The sequence below is a fragment of the Bipolaris oryzae genome (genome assembly GCF_000523455.1).
Source record: "Bipolaris oryzae ATCC 44560 unplaced genomic scaffold scaffold_17, whole genome shotgun sequence".
Classification (NCBI taxonomy): Eukaryota; Fungi; Ascomycota; class Dothideomycetes; order Pleosporales; family Pleosporaceae; genus Bipolaris; species Bipolaris oryzae.
This window is the reverse complement of record NW_006911293.1, coordinates 124,609-139,302: the sequence shown is the minus strand read 5'-3', so window position 1 is coordinate 139,302 and position 14,694 is coordinate 124,609. Positions and strand designations below refer to the sequence as shown.

The 14,694-nt window shown below is 49.4% G+C and overlaps 6 protein-coding genes across 6 annotated transcripts; 1 reads left to right on the top strand and 5 right to left on the bottom strand.

The window, feature by feature from the left end:
• Positions 1 to 999: 999 nt before the first annotated feature.
• On the bottom strand, positions 1,000 to 2,605 carry COCMIDRAFT_85741 (uncharacterized protein; the record flags this gene model as incomplete). The annotated part of the gene is made up of 2 exons (XM_007686257.1): positions 1,000 to 2,374; positions 2,454 to 2,605. 2 exons carry the CDS (start codon positions 2,603 to 2,605, stop codon positions 1,000 to 1,002), a joined length of 1,527 nt encoding a protein of 508 aa, XP_007684447.1.
• Positions 2,606 to 3,303: 698 nt separating this feature from the next.
• COCMIDRAFT_2120 (uncharacterized protein) lies at positions 3,304 to 4,128 on the bottom strand (the record flags this gene model as incomplete). The annotated part of the gene is made up of 1 exon (XM_007686191.1): positions 3,304 to 4,128. One exon carries the CDS (start codon positions 4,126 to 4,128, stop codon positions 3,304 to 3,306), a length of 825 nt encoding a protein of 274 aa, XP_007684381.1.
• A 401-nt stretch (positions 4,129 to 4,529) lies between these two features.
• COCMIDRAFT_85659 (carbohydrate-binding module family 50 protein) lies at positions 4,530 to 4,715 on the bottom strand (the record flags this gene model as incomplete). The annotated part of the gene is made up of 1 exon (XM_007686256.1): positions 4,530 to 4,715. A coding segment is annotated over one exon (186 nt), but the record flags the coding sequence as incomplete, so codon positions are not given.
• Positions 4,716 to 4,871: 156 nt separating this feature from the next.
• COCMIDRAFT_85524 (carbohydrate-binding module family 50 protein) lies at positions 4,872 to 6,674 on the bottom strand (the record flags this gene model as incomplete). Its single annotated transcript, XM_007686255.1, has 5 exons — positions 4,872 to 5,475; positions 5,539 to 6,111; positions 6,175 to 6,229; positions 6,281 to 6,435; positions 6,493 to 6,674. 5 exons carry the CDS (start codon positions 6,672 to 6,674, stop codon positions 4,872 to 4,874), a joined length of 1,569 nt encoding a protein of 522 aa, XP_007684445.1.
• Positions 6,675 to 8,842: 2,168 nt separating this feature from the next.
• On the top strand, positions 8,843 to 13,035 carry COCMIDRAFT_2118 (glycoside hydrolase family 18 protein; the record flags this gene model as incomplete). The annotated part of the gene is made up of 16 exons (XM_007686190.1): positions 8,843 to 8,860; positions 8,926 to 9,017; positions 9,116 to 9,150; positions 9,203 to 9,283; positions 9,338 to 9,406; positions 9,460 to 9,760; positions 9,812 to 10,010; positions 10,062 to 10,105; positions 10,159 to 10,327; positions 10,393 to 10,872; positions 10,928 to 11,184; positions 11,237 to 11,421; positions 11,476 to 11,583; positions 11,679 to 12,040; positions 12,183 to 12,629; positions 12,691 to 13,035. 16 exons carry the CDS (start codon positions 8,843 to 8,845, stop codon positions 13,033 to 13,035), a joined length of 3,192 nt encoding a protein of 1,063 aa, XP_007684380.1.
• A 104-nt stretch (positions 13,036 to 13,139) lies between these two features.
• On the bottom strand, positions 13,140 to 13,373 carry COCMIDRAFT_71201 (uncharacterized protein; the record flags this gene model as incomplete). Its single annotated transcript, XM_007686254.1, has 1 exon — positions 13,140 to 13,373. A coding segment is annotated over one exon (234 nt), but the record flags the coding sequence as incomplete, so codon positions are not given.
• Between the last annotated feature and the right edge of the window lie 1,321 nt (positions 13,374 to 14,694).

Genomic DNA, 14,694 nt, shown 5'->3' with positions numbered 1-14,694 from the left:
TTTTTTTTTCAAATCAGCGCTAGCATAACTCATTCCCGAACCTTTATTCCAACCAAAGACGTCATCTTTTTTTTTCCCCACTGACTCGCTCCCCTACCCGTCCCGTAGGTGTTAGTCCACCGGACGTAAGGGGCCCTCTTCGATCCCGATTACAATCGGCCAACTTCTTGTACCACATTATCCCGGCCTTTTTCCACCTTTTGCTCACTCAGAATAACCCATGTTACCCCTGCCTTGTCACCTTGTTTGCAAAACTAAGACATGTCACACTGTCACACGAAACAAGCATCATCCCTTTCTCCCTCTAACCTACAGCAGAGAAACCTAAAAAATCTACAAGGATGGTACTACAAAAGATTCCCGTATCCGTGTTCCCTCCCTCAAGACTGTCGACCTGTACTCATCTTGACCACTCGTTTTATTTTCACAAATGTCTTGACAAGTGCTCACCCATGGTCATTGTCATCGTCGTCGCTCGAAACCTTATGCCCTGGACCCCCTTCCCCCCTTTTTTTTCTTTCTGGGTTGTTCGTGAGGCAGCAAATCGGAAAGAAGAAGAAGATGAAAGGTACGAGTCAGTGGTATTCCCGAGTGAGTCACCACAAAACCCCATGGTCTAGACTCTGGCAACGGTAAACGTTTAGTAGCGGTCAGCCAACGGAGAAACATGGATAAATCCATGTTGGCTGTTGCCCATCTACAATGTACCTGTCGAGAATGGTAGAAACTTTGATTTTTTTTCTCTCTTTCTTCCAAGGGGGTATATATATCCGAGTAAACTGTCATTCATCTTAGCCTTTGTTGCCGTGCTACCAGAATGCGTGATTTGAGATTCCCATTCCATCGTGATCGTGATGACGCTGAGTAGTCAAAGAAACATCATTGCCCCGACCCCATTCTATAGTACCCATGCAAACCATGAAAACATGTCTGAAGAAAAGAAAAAGGACCCCTCCCCATGGCCATTTACTTCCATGATATCATCTCTTCCAATCGCATCTACTTCCGCGACCCAATCCGTAACCCAGGCACCCCCTTCAACCCCATCTTGCCCACCGTCGACTTCTCCAGCATTGGCGGCTCAGGACACCCCATCGTATACGCATACTCATTCGCCAGCCTGACCAGGTCCGCCGTCGACAGCTGCAGCTTCTTCACAAACGTCTTGTTGTAGCCCAGAAAAGCCTGGTACGCTTTTGCCTTGGACACTTCCTCCACGTCCACAAACGCGCGCTCAATCTTCGGTTCGTGGGCAGCCAGTCGCGACACAATGTCGACCGGGTATGGCTGGATGGGCAGCGTCTTGTTGACGCGTGGGAAGAAGGATTCTTGCTCGAATAGGATGATGACCGCGCGGCCGTCCTTGCCTGCACGCGCCGTGCGACCCACGCGGTGGACGTATTGTTCGGTGCTCGAAGGAAGCCCCACTTGGATTACGAGCCCAACGTTGGGAAAGTCCATGCCGCGCCCAACCACGTCAGATGCAAATAAGATTCCACTTGACGCCTCCTTGAAGTCCTTGGTCGTCTTGGTTCGAGCCGGCTGCGACATGCGGCTGTGCAGCTCAAATAGCCGGAACTCAGGTAGTGCGTTGCGGTACAGGTCGTAGAGCAGGCCCACGCCGTTTGCCGTCGTGCCAAACACAATGGCCTTGAAGTCGGTAGGATTCTGGTTGTATTCCTCCTCGATCAATGCAGACAGTGCAGGGAATATTTGACCAACGGTAGGAACAGAAATGAAAAACTGTGGTACCCGCTCGTGCGTGGGCACTTCATTGGGATCCACCGTCGAGAGATGCGTGTAGCCGGGAAACAGGACAATCTTTGCAATATCAAGCACTTCTTTGGGCAGCGTTGCAGAAAAGCACATACCCTGCCAGCCGTCATTCTTGGGTGGGATGCGTCTCAGGATCTTCTTGACTGCAGGTGCAAAGCCAGCATCCAGCATCTGATCTGCTTCATCCAGCACCACCGTCTTCAAGTGCGAAAACTTGTCGCGAACTTCCTCTTCACCCAAGATATCGTCCAGTCTTCCGGGCGTTGCTACCAGAACAGTTGGGTTGCCGTTCATGAAAGCCTTGAGATTCGACGCACGCGAGGTACCGCCAAACGCAGTGTGACACTCCATCTTCTGTGGCAGACATGCCGTCACACCATTACACTCCTTGGCAATCTGCAGAGCCAGCTCGCGTGTGGGGCAGATGACGAGAATAGCGACCTTGCCTCTTGGGGGCATGTTGCCTGCCAGGAGATTCTGAATTGCGGGAAGTAGAAAAGCCACCGTCTTGCCTGTACCCGTCTTTGCCTGGACAACGCAGTCTGACGATAGTGAGGGAAGCTCGGTTAGAACCTTTTGCTGAACCGGAGACATGAACCTGTCGTTGTTAGCTGAGCCTCCAACGCCAACATGCAAAGTGAGGAGCAATCTCCTGCTTCGTCACGTATCCTGCTTACTGGAATCCCATCTTGTCCAAGCCGTCAAGCAACCCTGGGTGTAGTCTACCCTTCAACTCGGAAAACGGCTTTGGTGCCGCATCGCCTGCCGCCGTGCTGTACATTTGTCGCACATCTACGCTCGTATCGGGAGTTGGCTGCGTGTTTTCCATCTTCGGGCGTTTGGGCTGCTGCGACATTGTCGAGCGAGGCGTAGACGTTCCGGGTGTTGCTGCACCTCCATTTGTACGATCTCCGCCACCGCCTCCTCCTCTGCCGCGAGGCCACTTGCGCTTTGGTGGTGGGGGCATCGTTGATAGTTGTGCTATGTGAGCGTGATGTCTGTTGTAGAAGCCAAGGGGGGCTGTTGAAGAGCAGCCGAGTTTTGTATGAGTTACTAGGGACAAGCGCGAAGGAACGAGGCGAGCAAGAGCGATCGAGCGCAATGGACGAGATACTAAAACTTGTTCTACTATCTTCATTCGTACATACACATAACGTCCTCCGCAAAAGACTCGGCAAAGTACAGAGACTGTTGTAGTTGTGAAAAAGAGGAATTTGCTGGAAAGCGGTCCAGCACAGTGTTTGTGAAACGACCAAAAAAAGTTCGGTGCACGACGTCAGTCTGTGCTTCAACCGCGTTGGGGCTGAGTCAGCTCCCTGCACTTTGCCATTGTGATCATTCGTAGTCCATAATCACTACTATTACCACCTCGACTGTATTAACTGAATTACTTCAGGTACTAATGTTCTCTAGGTTGGTGTTTACTCTGCCTTGATGTCCCCGATCTCTCACTCATAAGCTGTTCTGCAGTCAAATAGTCATTACATGTATTACCGTGCATAACATACAAACCCTACCACATCACATTCACTCCGAATCTGAATCCGAATCATCCACATAGCTTTTGTACGGCCGCTGGTAATACTCTTCCCAAGCGAATGTACCAGTCAAACGATCATACACGGTAACATAATCCGTCATGTCCATGTACATCCACCCAACCTCTTCAGCATCATCATTCGTCTCGCCGCCATCCCAATCCCTCGTAAATTCCTCAATGGGCACCTCTACTTCATCTCGCTCCCAGTCCGTAGTCAGAATCTTCATGGCTGGGTCTTTCAACTCGGGCTCCTCGGGCCCTTTTGCCACCGAGCGCAAGCAATCTTGATCCACGAAGATGCAGTATTTCCATCGAGGCGGCACGAGACTCGCAGGATGTGTTGTGCCAGGTGCGTTGTGTGCATCATTGCTGAGTAACTTCTCGCGAACCTGCGTGAGTCCGCCCAACTCTTCCAGGTACGAGCCGCGGAGCCGCTGAGGCAAGTCATTGGCTACCCAGGCGCGGAATGCGCGGCGTGCGGCGTACGAGTCTGCACCAGCAAGTGTTGTTTCATCTTCAATAATCGTGATCTCGTGACGTGGAAGTAAATCTAGCTCTTCTTCCAGTCGCAAAGTCTCCTCGACATTGGCGCGAAAGATTTCGAGAAACTGAGCCCACAGTGCATCGCTGGACGGACCATATGCTGCGCGGATAATGACGAACCCCCATTTGGTGTCTGATTGTAAGTATGGGTGTGAGAGACTGGTTTCAATGGCATGGTGCTCCTTGTGAGTTCTCGGCCCTTGCTGTGCCATTTCCTCTTTCAATCGCCTGAGCACTTCGGCAGTCGAGGGAGAGTCGTCTGCTGACATGGTGAGTTGCTGCCCCACAAGAGATGTGTGAGACTTGATCTTGAAGTTGAGAAGAACTGGAGTTTGATATCGAATATGCAGGAGAAGGAAGAGACTTGAACGATTGATGCGCGGGAAAAGTTGCGAATGTTGCTGGTGAGACAAATACCGTACTGGCATTCGCAGGATAAGTACCAATGTGGCGACAACTAACAGCTCTTATAATAAGCGCGCATGCTGCAAGGCACAAAAGCAGATCACGCTTGACTAGATCCGACAAAGCTTAGGCAAGCAAGGGACCCTGGTTTGTGGGCCCGCACCTGCATATCAATTTGGTGCAAGTTGATAGTATGAGCACCTCGTGATTATGAGCCAATAATTGGAGGAATTCATAGACGACATCAGTGGCACACCCAATCCAATCACACCCCTATACAGACAGCATAGCCAGGCCACAAGTTGGCACATTCTCCGACGCCCGGGTTCCATTTGTAGAAGTCATCAAGCGCAATGCCTGCTGTATTTGCGATTGCCCAGCAGCCGTCACCCGACACAACAACGTACCATTTCTTACACGATGGATTTGCACCGGCCTGGGTCTGAGCCGGTGGAGGTACACCTCCGCCAGTGCTTGTAGGCGGTTGCGAAGTCGTGGGTGTCGAGCCGGTAGACGCAGGAATCGTATTGCTCGATTGAGTAGCTGAACTTGCTAAATGTTGCAGAAAGAGTTAGCAAGCTGGACATGCAGAGATATTCCAGCAGCGTCAAAAGACTATCGTTGGAGACTTACATTTCAGGATACAGTAGCTCTTGCCCTCCTGCAACACGCAGTTATTTGTAGAAAGGCTTGGGTTCCATGCTATCAGATCCTCTACTGTGACACCGGCTTGTGCAGCCCATATAGCACATGAATTGATCTGAGCAATGCCCAATACACTTGAAAGCGATTCAGAGAATGCATTAAGGTAAACCTCACAGTTATCCACAGTACCTGCTGCCGTCGACCACAGAGGGTCTGTCACAATTGGTGGAGGCTCAGATGTTGGTGTTGGCGTTGGCTTAGGGAAGACGGTGCCTGGCGTTGGTGTCGGATAGCCAGAGTACGTGGCTACGTTGCCGACAGGCCGGACGCAATACGATGTATTCAACCACAAGTTGGAGCACTTGTTGTCGACTTGAGGGTTGAGGAAATAGAAGTCATCCAAAGAGATGCCAAAGGCTAGCGAGATACTGCCACATAGGTCATCTTTCTTCGTCAGGTACCATTGTCCACAGCGTTTATTGGACTGGTTTTGCGCATCTGATGGTACAGGCGCTACTGTATCGATTGTGTTGCTTTGACCGGCTTTAACGAGCCCTTCTGGTGAACTATTGTCGCGTTAATAACATGATTGTCTCCTATTTACAAAGGAGTTATGGGGGATTTCTCACCTGGTACACAAATTCCATCCATACCAGCTGGCAAGGTTGTTGCAAAAGTCGTTGATCATCGGGTTCCACGAAAGAAGCTGCTGCCGGGTTATGTTGTAACCAGAAGTTATATCACCGCACCTGTCGTAAAAGCTCAGTTGATATGTGTTACACTTCTTTGGAAGACATATAGTGGATCCCACAGGCGGCAAAAGATTGCAGCTGATATCAAATCCGTTTGCCGATATTAAGCCGTATGTCGACACGTTTGCCTTCACAGAGATAGACATGCAGGTATCACCCTCCTGGATTATGTAGGTGCCAGAGCAATTACGAGCCGGTGGAGGTGGAGGTGCTGTTGCATTAATGGCGTAAGGGGCAGGTGTCGCGTAAGCATAGCCTCCTGCATTGCAGCTGGAAGTCAGAGAGGCGAACGTAGCGGCGCCATCATCGTCATAACCAAAGGGTGAACCAAGCTGCAGCTTCTGAACCCCAAGTTCACAGTCCGAGCAGTTCTGGGCCTTTGTCCAGTTTGCGCTGCTGCTTTGGTTCATCCATGATGCGACCATTGTGTCACAATACTGGCCACTCGATCTGTCATTCACAGGCTATAAGTTAGCATGGAATATGGTCCGTATCATCCATAGATACACTTACGATTTGAGACAGCTCAACTGTATGGCGTAGAGATACCTGTCGGCGAGAAATGTCGCTTTGGTCGTGTTAGCATGAACAATATGAATTAGAAGTGGTTTTCTCATACCTGGATATGCAACACCACCACTGGGGGTCATTACATCTTTGGGAGATGTGCAGGCCGCTTGGATGGCTTTTCTTGCTGAGGTCAGGCTTTGAGCGCAACTTCCACTGCAAAGATCCCCAAGAAGCTTGTCACTTAGCAGATCAAAGCTTGCATCTCTGGAAGGCAGTCTTTAGTTAGTAATTCTTTACACTGTATTGTGGAGCGTAGAATACCCAGTTCCTGCATGATTTGGGAGCCATCTGGGACACGAGGTGATGGTGCTGTTCACAACAGCAAGGCAGCCATCACTCAGGTCGAGAAGATCAAGAGGAAGCAAAGCTCCTGATATCTGCTGTGCGAAGGCGGGAAAGTATGATTGCCAGAGAAGCAAGAATGCTGAAAGAAGAAACTTCATGACAGTTTTTCTAACAGCTTTTCGGGGCTGTTGTGAAGTGAGTTTTTTTGCTGGACTTGTAGCAGTCGCGAGACCAAGTGATATTGCGAGAAAGATATCCAGAGTCCTTTTGTCTCATGGTCTATACCTTACCATGAATTGGCATCGTCTACACCACACTTCCTTTCTACCGCTGCTCGATAACGTGTGGGTTGCCTTATGCATGGTATCAGATGCAGGAAGGGAAACGCAGGTACATTCCTTAGTCAATGACACTCTGCAGGCCACAGATCGTTATCGAGACGGGCGTATACGCTGCATGACCAGGTAGTGTGACGCCTGAGCCATTTAAAAATCACACCATCAATCTTAGTACATCCCTGCGACAAGGCCTACCCCTTCAGTCGGCACCAATATGGAGTCGCTGCAACGCCCACGAGGTTACTGTTTGTTCCAATGATAGTTCAGACTGCGGACCCCGGACCGCGACCCAGAGCTTCGGTTTTCATTTCAGTGGCTCACCAGATTCGTCCGGGTAAATTGTCCGCGGAAGCCATAGTAGAAAAGCTTGCTTTCCTGCCGAGGACTACCATGAAAGCTTGCTCATGTGCCTTGTAGGTATAACGCTCGTGCCTTTACGCCCTGCATAAGCCAATACTATAGCAGGTACGGGCCGAAGCGATTGTTCTAGCCCATGTCAGTCACGATATCACCCCATGCGAATTTAACTCCCACGATCTCGGACAATGCGTTCAAAAGTGGATAATGGTGCTCGGTAAATTTAGAAAGTCGCCAGATGTATCCTGAACAAGTAAGTGGACATGGGAATAGTAGTCGTTCGCTATCTTATGGCCGGACACCGATCATGCAAATGCAGTTATACTGCTTACATGTCAGCACTTTGCTTCGAGAGTTTATTGTAGACGAGGCACACCACCATTTCGCATATTTGTACGCATCTGTAGCGGAGTACCCGCGTTATCTCCGGACCAGGATAACAGCCACCGCACATCATTATTATAGTGTGCATTATAATAAGTGAAGTGACATTCTAGGATGGCTTGCTTGCATCAGCCGTCCTGAAGCTCCCCGCTTATTCTGTAAGGCGTCCTGTAGACGGTTGGTGCGTGAATACGTTCTGCCGGTGAACCACCCTTTACTAACCGTGTCCATGATGGGAGGTGTAGAGTTAGAAACGTAAAACACTTGTTTAAAAGAAATACCAAAGTAAACCTCTTGAAACATATGTCATAAGAAAAAAGGACGCATGAGTAGTTTGAAAATTCAAGGATTGCAAGTCAAAAACGGTTCGTCCACTGAACCCGTTCACATACTGACCATTTACAGTAACTGACTACCCCCTGACTCGGCTTGAACACCTGGAAGCCAAGCAGCAGCTTTTGTTATTAACGGAGAAACTTCTCTAGAAACCCTCGCACCATACAGCTGTATGAAGACTAATTCAGGGTCAAGAACGTCTTGTGATGGTATACGTTCGCCCCGTCGGATTTTGTCCACGCGAAGCATGATCAAAATCGATGGTTTGCCTAAATATTGGGTATTTAGATAGCAATTACTGTTATTGGAAGTTGAAGGTGGGTAGGGTCGAGACGGCATAGGTTTTTTCGAGGTTGACCAGATGGTGTGGCGTTCTGTTCAACACACAATTGTCCCGCTTTGATCAATATCAAGGTTTTGATATTTATCCGCGGGAGGCTCTAGAAGGGGTAAGGTGACTATTTTGGCCGGGATAGAAGACCAGGGTTTACATGGCGAAGTATTGGCGGTCAAGTGGTCCACCTTTCCTTATGCCTGGTGCAAGATTCAAGCCAAGGATGTCAAGCTCGAAGTTAAGCTTCCCTTATAATCACTTGCACTTCCAGGCACTTTCATTACCTGCTTGAGGAATGCAGGGCTTTCAATCATGTTTCGACATATCATACTCTTGTCTCTTCTTGCTTTAGGCTCAGTGGACCTCGTTCATGCCTCGCGGCGTAACCATCACTCTCCATTTCAACGTCCCAGAAATTCAATTCAGGGCGAAGATTACCTGCTCGACAATGGTACAACAACGTTCGTAGAGCTGTCGAGACGAGACGACTACACTTGTGCTCCTGGAAGTCAGTACTTCTCTTATGCTGCAGAAGTATAGTGCACTTTTTTGACCCAGCGTGTAGGGCCTTGCAAGAATGGGGCTTGTTGTGGACGTAAGTGACTCAATCCATTGATCCGAAATATGTTCGAAATTTGGTGGATTGACTTGGTCTCATAGAAAGCGGTAACTGCGGATACGGGCCAACCTACTGTGGCACAGGCTGTTCCAGCCATTGTGACGCAACCGCTGAGTGTGGCAAATTTTCCAAAGTCCCTGGCAAGACATGTCCGCTGAACACATGGTAGGTTGCTTCTGCTACTCCTGTAGAGCAATGAAGCTCAAAACCAGGCTGCTAACAGTCGAACAGCTGCTCAGAATTTGGATTCTGTGGCACCACAGCAGGTATGGAACCAGCTTCTAACATACCGCGTTTGGCCATTGATCGTATGAGTAGACTTTTGTGGAAAGAATTGTCAGTCCAATTGCGTCGAACATCCAAAGCCTTCGGGTGGGGGAGGCAAGGTAGATGATCGCGGTAAGGAAGCATGGTGACCTGGAGATATATGTTCATGCAAACTGACTGCTCCAGTGATTGGATACTGGGAGGCTTGGAATGCCAGATCAACTTGTCACAACACTCAAGCGTCGGATCTTCCTCGTGAGTCTCACCGGAGTGATTCCTCCTATTCTACACTTACAATACTTACGTAGTTGATGCTCTCACACATGTCAACTATGCCTTTGCCTACATCGATCCAAGCAGCTTCGAGATTACAACCATGGACGCTCAGACTCCAGTAAGCACATTTGAAGACGTAGTGGCACTTAAGGACCTGAAGCCCGATCTCAAAGTTTTTGTCAGTATCGGCGGGTGGACCTTTTCAGACAACGACACAGCCACACAACCCGTATTTGGAAACATTGCTCGCACCTCAGACAACCGACAAAAGTTTGCCAACAATCTGCTCAAATTTATGACCGGATATGGGTTTGATGGAGTCGATCTCGACTGGTAAGCGTAAAGAAAACTGTTCTCCTCCCTCAGCACTCTAACAATAAGTAGGGAATATCCTGGTGCACCTGATCGCGGTGGTAAGGAAGATGACACTAAGAACTACGTTGAACTTCTCAAGACATTGAAATCCACCTTTCGTAATTCAGGCCAAAACCTAGGTCTTACGTTTACCGCGCCATCTTCATTCTGGTACCTCCGATGGTTCGATCTTCCCGGCATGATGAAGCATGCCGACTGGGTAAATTTGGTAAGTATCGATGAGCAATGCCAGAAATCGTTGAGCTGACTTTCTCGATAGATGAGCTACGATCTGCATGGTGTCTGGGATAGTAGCAATCCCATGTTAGTAACCTTCACTGTTTTATAAACATTCAAATCGCTCATAGTACATGAAGTGGTGCAATAGTTCAGGCGCATACGAACTTGACAGAAATCCAGTTAGCTGCGGAGCTTTTTTGGCGTGTCAAAATTCCCCCGTCCCAGGTCGCGCTAGGCTTTGGCTTTTATGGCCGAGCATTCACGCTTTCAGATCCAAGCTGTACCAAACCCGGTTGCCCCTTTAGTGTGAGTTTAGAGCTATCGATGTGACTCCCTACTCATTGAAACATACTAACAATCACATCCCACAGGGTGGTGCAAAGAAAGGCGCCTGTACTGCAACCAGCGGCTACCTTGCACACTACGAGATTCAAGACATCTTGAACAAGAACAAGAAGCGAGATCTGACCGTTGTACACGACGAAAAAGCAGCTGTCAAGTATCTCCACTGGGATAACAATCAGTGGATCTCGTTCGACGACGCCGACACTTTTAAGCAGAAGAAAGAATGGGCTAATAGTGTTGGCTTCTCAGGGTCACTAATCTGGGCATCTGATCTTGACGATTACGACAACACTGCACACAAAGCATTTACCGGCAACCAGAAAATCGGATCACGCAAACAGCTCTCTGACTTCAATCTCAAGGATGATTACACGGAGACGGCAAATTCTTTCCTGGGCCAGGGTTGTAAGTTCAATGAGACCGTTGTTAGCGATGTCAAGAGCTACGACTGTGGTAAGGATATGGAATTGGTAGCGTACGACACGCATGGCTGTAAAGGCGACAAGGTAAGTTGATTCTGGGCATGGGAAATTCGATACTCTACTAACATCTACATTACAGAATCATAAAGATTGGCAGTGTGGATGGCCAATGTGCTGTCCTACATCGGCACGCATGAAGGATAAGTGCATGTGGCGTGGAAGCGGTGGAGACTGCAATGGCCAGTGTCATGCCAACGAAGTCAAAATCGGTGGCTCCTCATGGGGCGGTTATCCAGGTGAGGGTCATACTGGTAGGTGTAGTCGAGGAGGCAAGGCCCTCTGTTGCACTGTGGACACCGAGCCTGTCACGCACGGTTGCTACTGGACGAAAGGATGGTGAGGACCCTTCGCAACCTACCTTCAAGACAAAGACAATAACTCCGTGTAGTGACAACAAGAAATGCAAGGCCGATGAAGAAAGCGTGGCCCACGCATTCAGCATTAACGATAACAATGAATGTCTTGTAGAATTGCCACCGCTGAAGCGTCGAGGTGACGAGCTTTTCAGTTTACAGTCAAGAGCTTCTAGTGGTGGCCAGAACTATTGCTGCAAAAAAACTAAGAAGGCGTTCGGTGAGCTCTCATATGATAACTTGTTACAAGATATATGCTGACGCTGTTCTTCAGACAAATGCAGTTGGGTTGGCAGTGGTGACTGCGCGAAAAATACATGTGAACGGAACCAAATCACTCTGGCAACCGATCCATACGGCGATTCTGATACCAATTGCAATTGTACGTATACCCTGTATCTCAGATGCCTTTTTCATGATGTTATCGAGACTTGGAGTTTTTTGATTGGAGGCTCACATAAAGAATCTGTGTTTCAGGGTGGCGTTCAAAAGCGCTCTGCTGCGAGCCAGACGAGGATGCCCTCAACGTCTCGATATGCGATGGTGATCTTTGCGAGGACGGCGGCTGCGATATTCCTGAACTGGACGACTCTCTCACAAAGCGATCCCTATCTGATGACTGGGATTACCTAGAAGGCCGCGCAACCAAACGTCCGCCAGGCGCAGCAAATCAAAAAACAATCGTCCTCGAAGCAGGCATCAATCTGATTCTGACAAGCGCTCCATACCCCTCTGGTGCCAAGATCTTTGAAGGAGGTGGAGTGAGCACACTGGCGATGAAAGGCGGTTTCATGATGGCGGACACCGTTTGTACCAACCTCGGCGTGAAATTCCATACGGTAGGCAGCATCCCATCCGGGCTGACTGCTATTTCTGGGAAGACCGTCTTGTGGGCTACGGAACATTGGCGCGAGGCAAGTCGAGAGATTTCTCACTGAACACATTTCAAAACATGGAGATACATGACCTGACAATCCACAGCTCTCTAGTATTGAGCATCTGCTCAAGGTAGCCGTAACAGGCGTGCTCGTTTCCAAGAAGGCGATGAAAGCTGCAAAAATGTCGGCAAAAGATGTGGCCGCTGCTTGGAACGCGGTGTACCCAGCAGGTGCTACTCTTAAGTGGCTAGGCGAGCAGGTCGTCGCCAATGTCCCAGGCTTTGGGTCCGACGACGGGTTTGGTAATGATTGGAATAACCTTAAGACTCCAAACATGAGGTTTTTCACGGTCATTGGATCTCATGCTTATCGCTATGGCCTTTCGTATCTGCCTGGTGATATGAACACCATGAAGAGTAATCTGCTGAGAGGCTTGGACCCTGTTGCTCTGGGGAAGTTCACAAAAAGATTGAACAAGGTAGTAGCCAAGGGAACCAGTCTCAAGGATATGGAAGAAGCAGTTACATTTTTGCTGACGGGAATTCAAAGGGTGGGCATTTCTCTTCTCATCGTCTTCTTTCCTCGTACATTTGACTGACTCGCACCAACAGGTCTTTGGCACAGTCGCATACTACAACGAAGCCTCCCTAGCCAGCTACTTTGACAAAAGCACCAGCGACATGGCTGCTTTAGCCAAAGAAATGGCCCAGTACTTTACCGGCTGGCAAAACTTCCCAGCGATTCTCGCAGAGTACCAAGCGGACCTACTGGAATACGCCAGCAACAATGCTAGGAACTTTGTGTCAGCACGCTGTGCTTTGATCCTTGACAAGTTAAAGGATGTGGATGAGGCTACGGCTGCGGAACCAATCAAGAACCTGATCAAGACTACTAAGTTCTTCGCAAAGCAGTTGGATAGATTGAAATTTAGTGATACTTCTGTTGGTGCAGAGTAGGATATTTAGAGTAGTGGTTATTCAAGCATCAAATTCCGAATCAACATTTCTACTTCAATCCATATTCATCTTCCTCTAGTCTTCCCGCCATTCACTCAAAGCCCACAAACAATAGCCCCAAACTCATTCTTCGTCGCCTCCCACCACGCAGCCTCAACTGCACCGGGGCCGCAAGTGCTCGGTGTCGTAAACTTCCACTCAAGCAATCCGTTCTCGCCTCCGCACCACGCATCGGAAATGGGGCAGTCGCCCTGAAATGTCTTCATGTTGTCCCAGAGGCCGCCGCACCAGCCGGGGATGCCGTAGACGTTGTTGGCTGTTACACGCCATTTGTGAACCCAGCCGCCTTCGTAGCCGCAAGTGGCAGAGAAGGCGGTGGCGGGGAGGAAGGTGGTGAGGGCGAGGGTTGTGAGCTTCATTTTGTGAGTGAGGTTAGGAGGTTGGGTTTTGTGATTCGATTGAAAGTTGAGAGTTTGAGTTTCGATGAGCAGAAGTGTATGAAGAAGGAGGTTGTGGTGGGATGTGTTGATGATTCTATCCACTCGATGGCAACTTGTGTTTATATACACAAAGCCAAGATCATTGAGCTGTTCACGACTACAAATAACCACTTCAGTCACTCTATGCAATCAACTACTCGGAAAACATATCCCTTGGCTTTACGGCAGTGCTCCACGATCTCCTCCAATTACCAAGCTGTACTCAAGACAAAAGTTGCTCAGTACCTCCCCATCCGGAAACTCTCAGCGCAACTCAACCAACCCGCCTTATCCTTTCCCCAAGTCACGCACCACAACCCAACTCCACCCCTCTCCATCCCGAAGATCGATTCCCCATCTTCTCCTCTTGGCACCTATCGCATCACCTTTCTTTAGCAACAACACCCCCACACCATCCTCGCGGCCCTGCGTCCACCCCCTACTCCCCACAAAAGCACCGATCCACATCCCCATGCCACCATGCACCCCCAAATCCTGAGTTGCGATTCGCCCACACACCGGACGCCTTACACGCCAAGCCTCCCAAGCCCCCAAGATTCACTTTGGGGTCCGAAAGCACGGTACCGACACTACGTACATAGTGTCCGCTGCGGGTAGTAGTAAGGCGTTCCACCCGGCGGGATACCAAGACAAAAGGCGTCCCAATCCACCCGCTCCGCCTCAAAACTTTCCCCACAAGAGAGAATCGGGAGGGCCTGGGTTGATCTTTTGCCCTTGTGAATGAAAGAGACCCTGATGGAAATCGGACCTTTGGAGATCGCATAGGCCAACTGGGTCTTCCGCCCCTAATGGGATCCACTCACTGTTTTTCTATTGGGCGGCTCGGGTTGGTGAAGGGGAAAGGGTGGTGATGGAGCTCGGTGTTATGGAGTGTCTATCATTTCTCTACGGGGTACGTGGGAGATCTCGGCGTTGGGGGTTAGGGGGAGCGGATGAGATGCGATTGGAGTGGGCCTGAGGGAGCGGAGTGACAAGATGGGTGAAGGACCAGAGTGCTTCGCTTGTTTTATCCTGAAAAAAAAAGATAGGTTAGGATCGTATCTTGATTCAGACAGTGCGGTGTTACGTAGAAGTTATCTTGGCTGGGTGTGTATAAATGCCATCCGAGTCTCGTAGCAAAATCAATCACTTCACCGCTTCATCAGTCTTCCAACCTTAA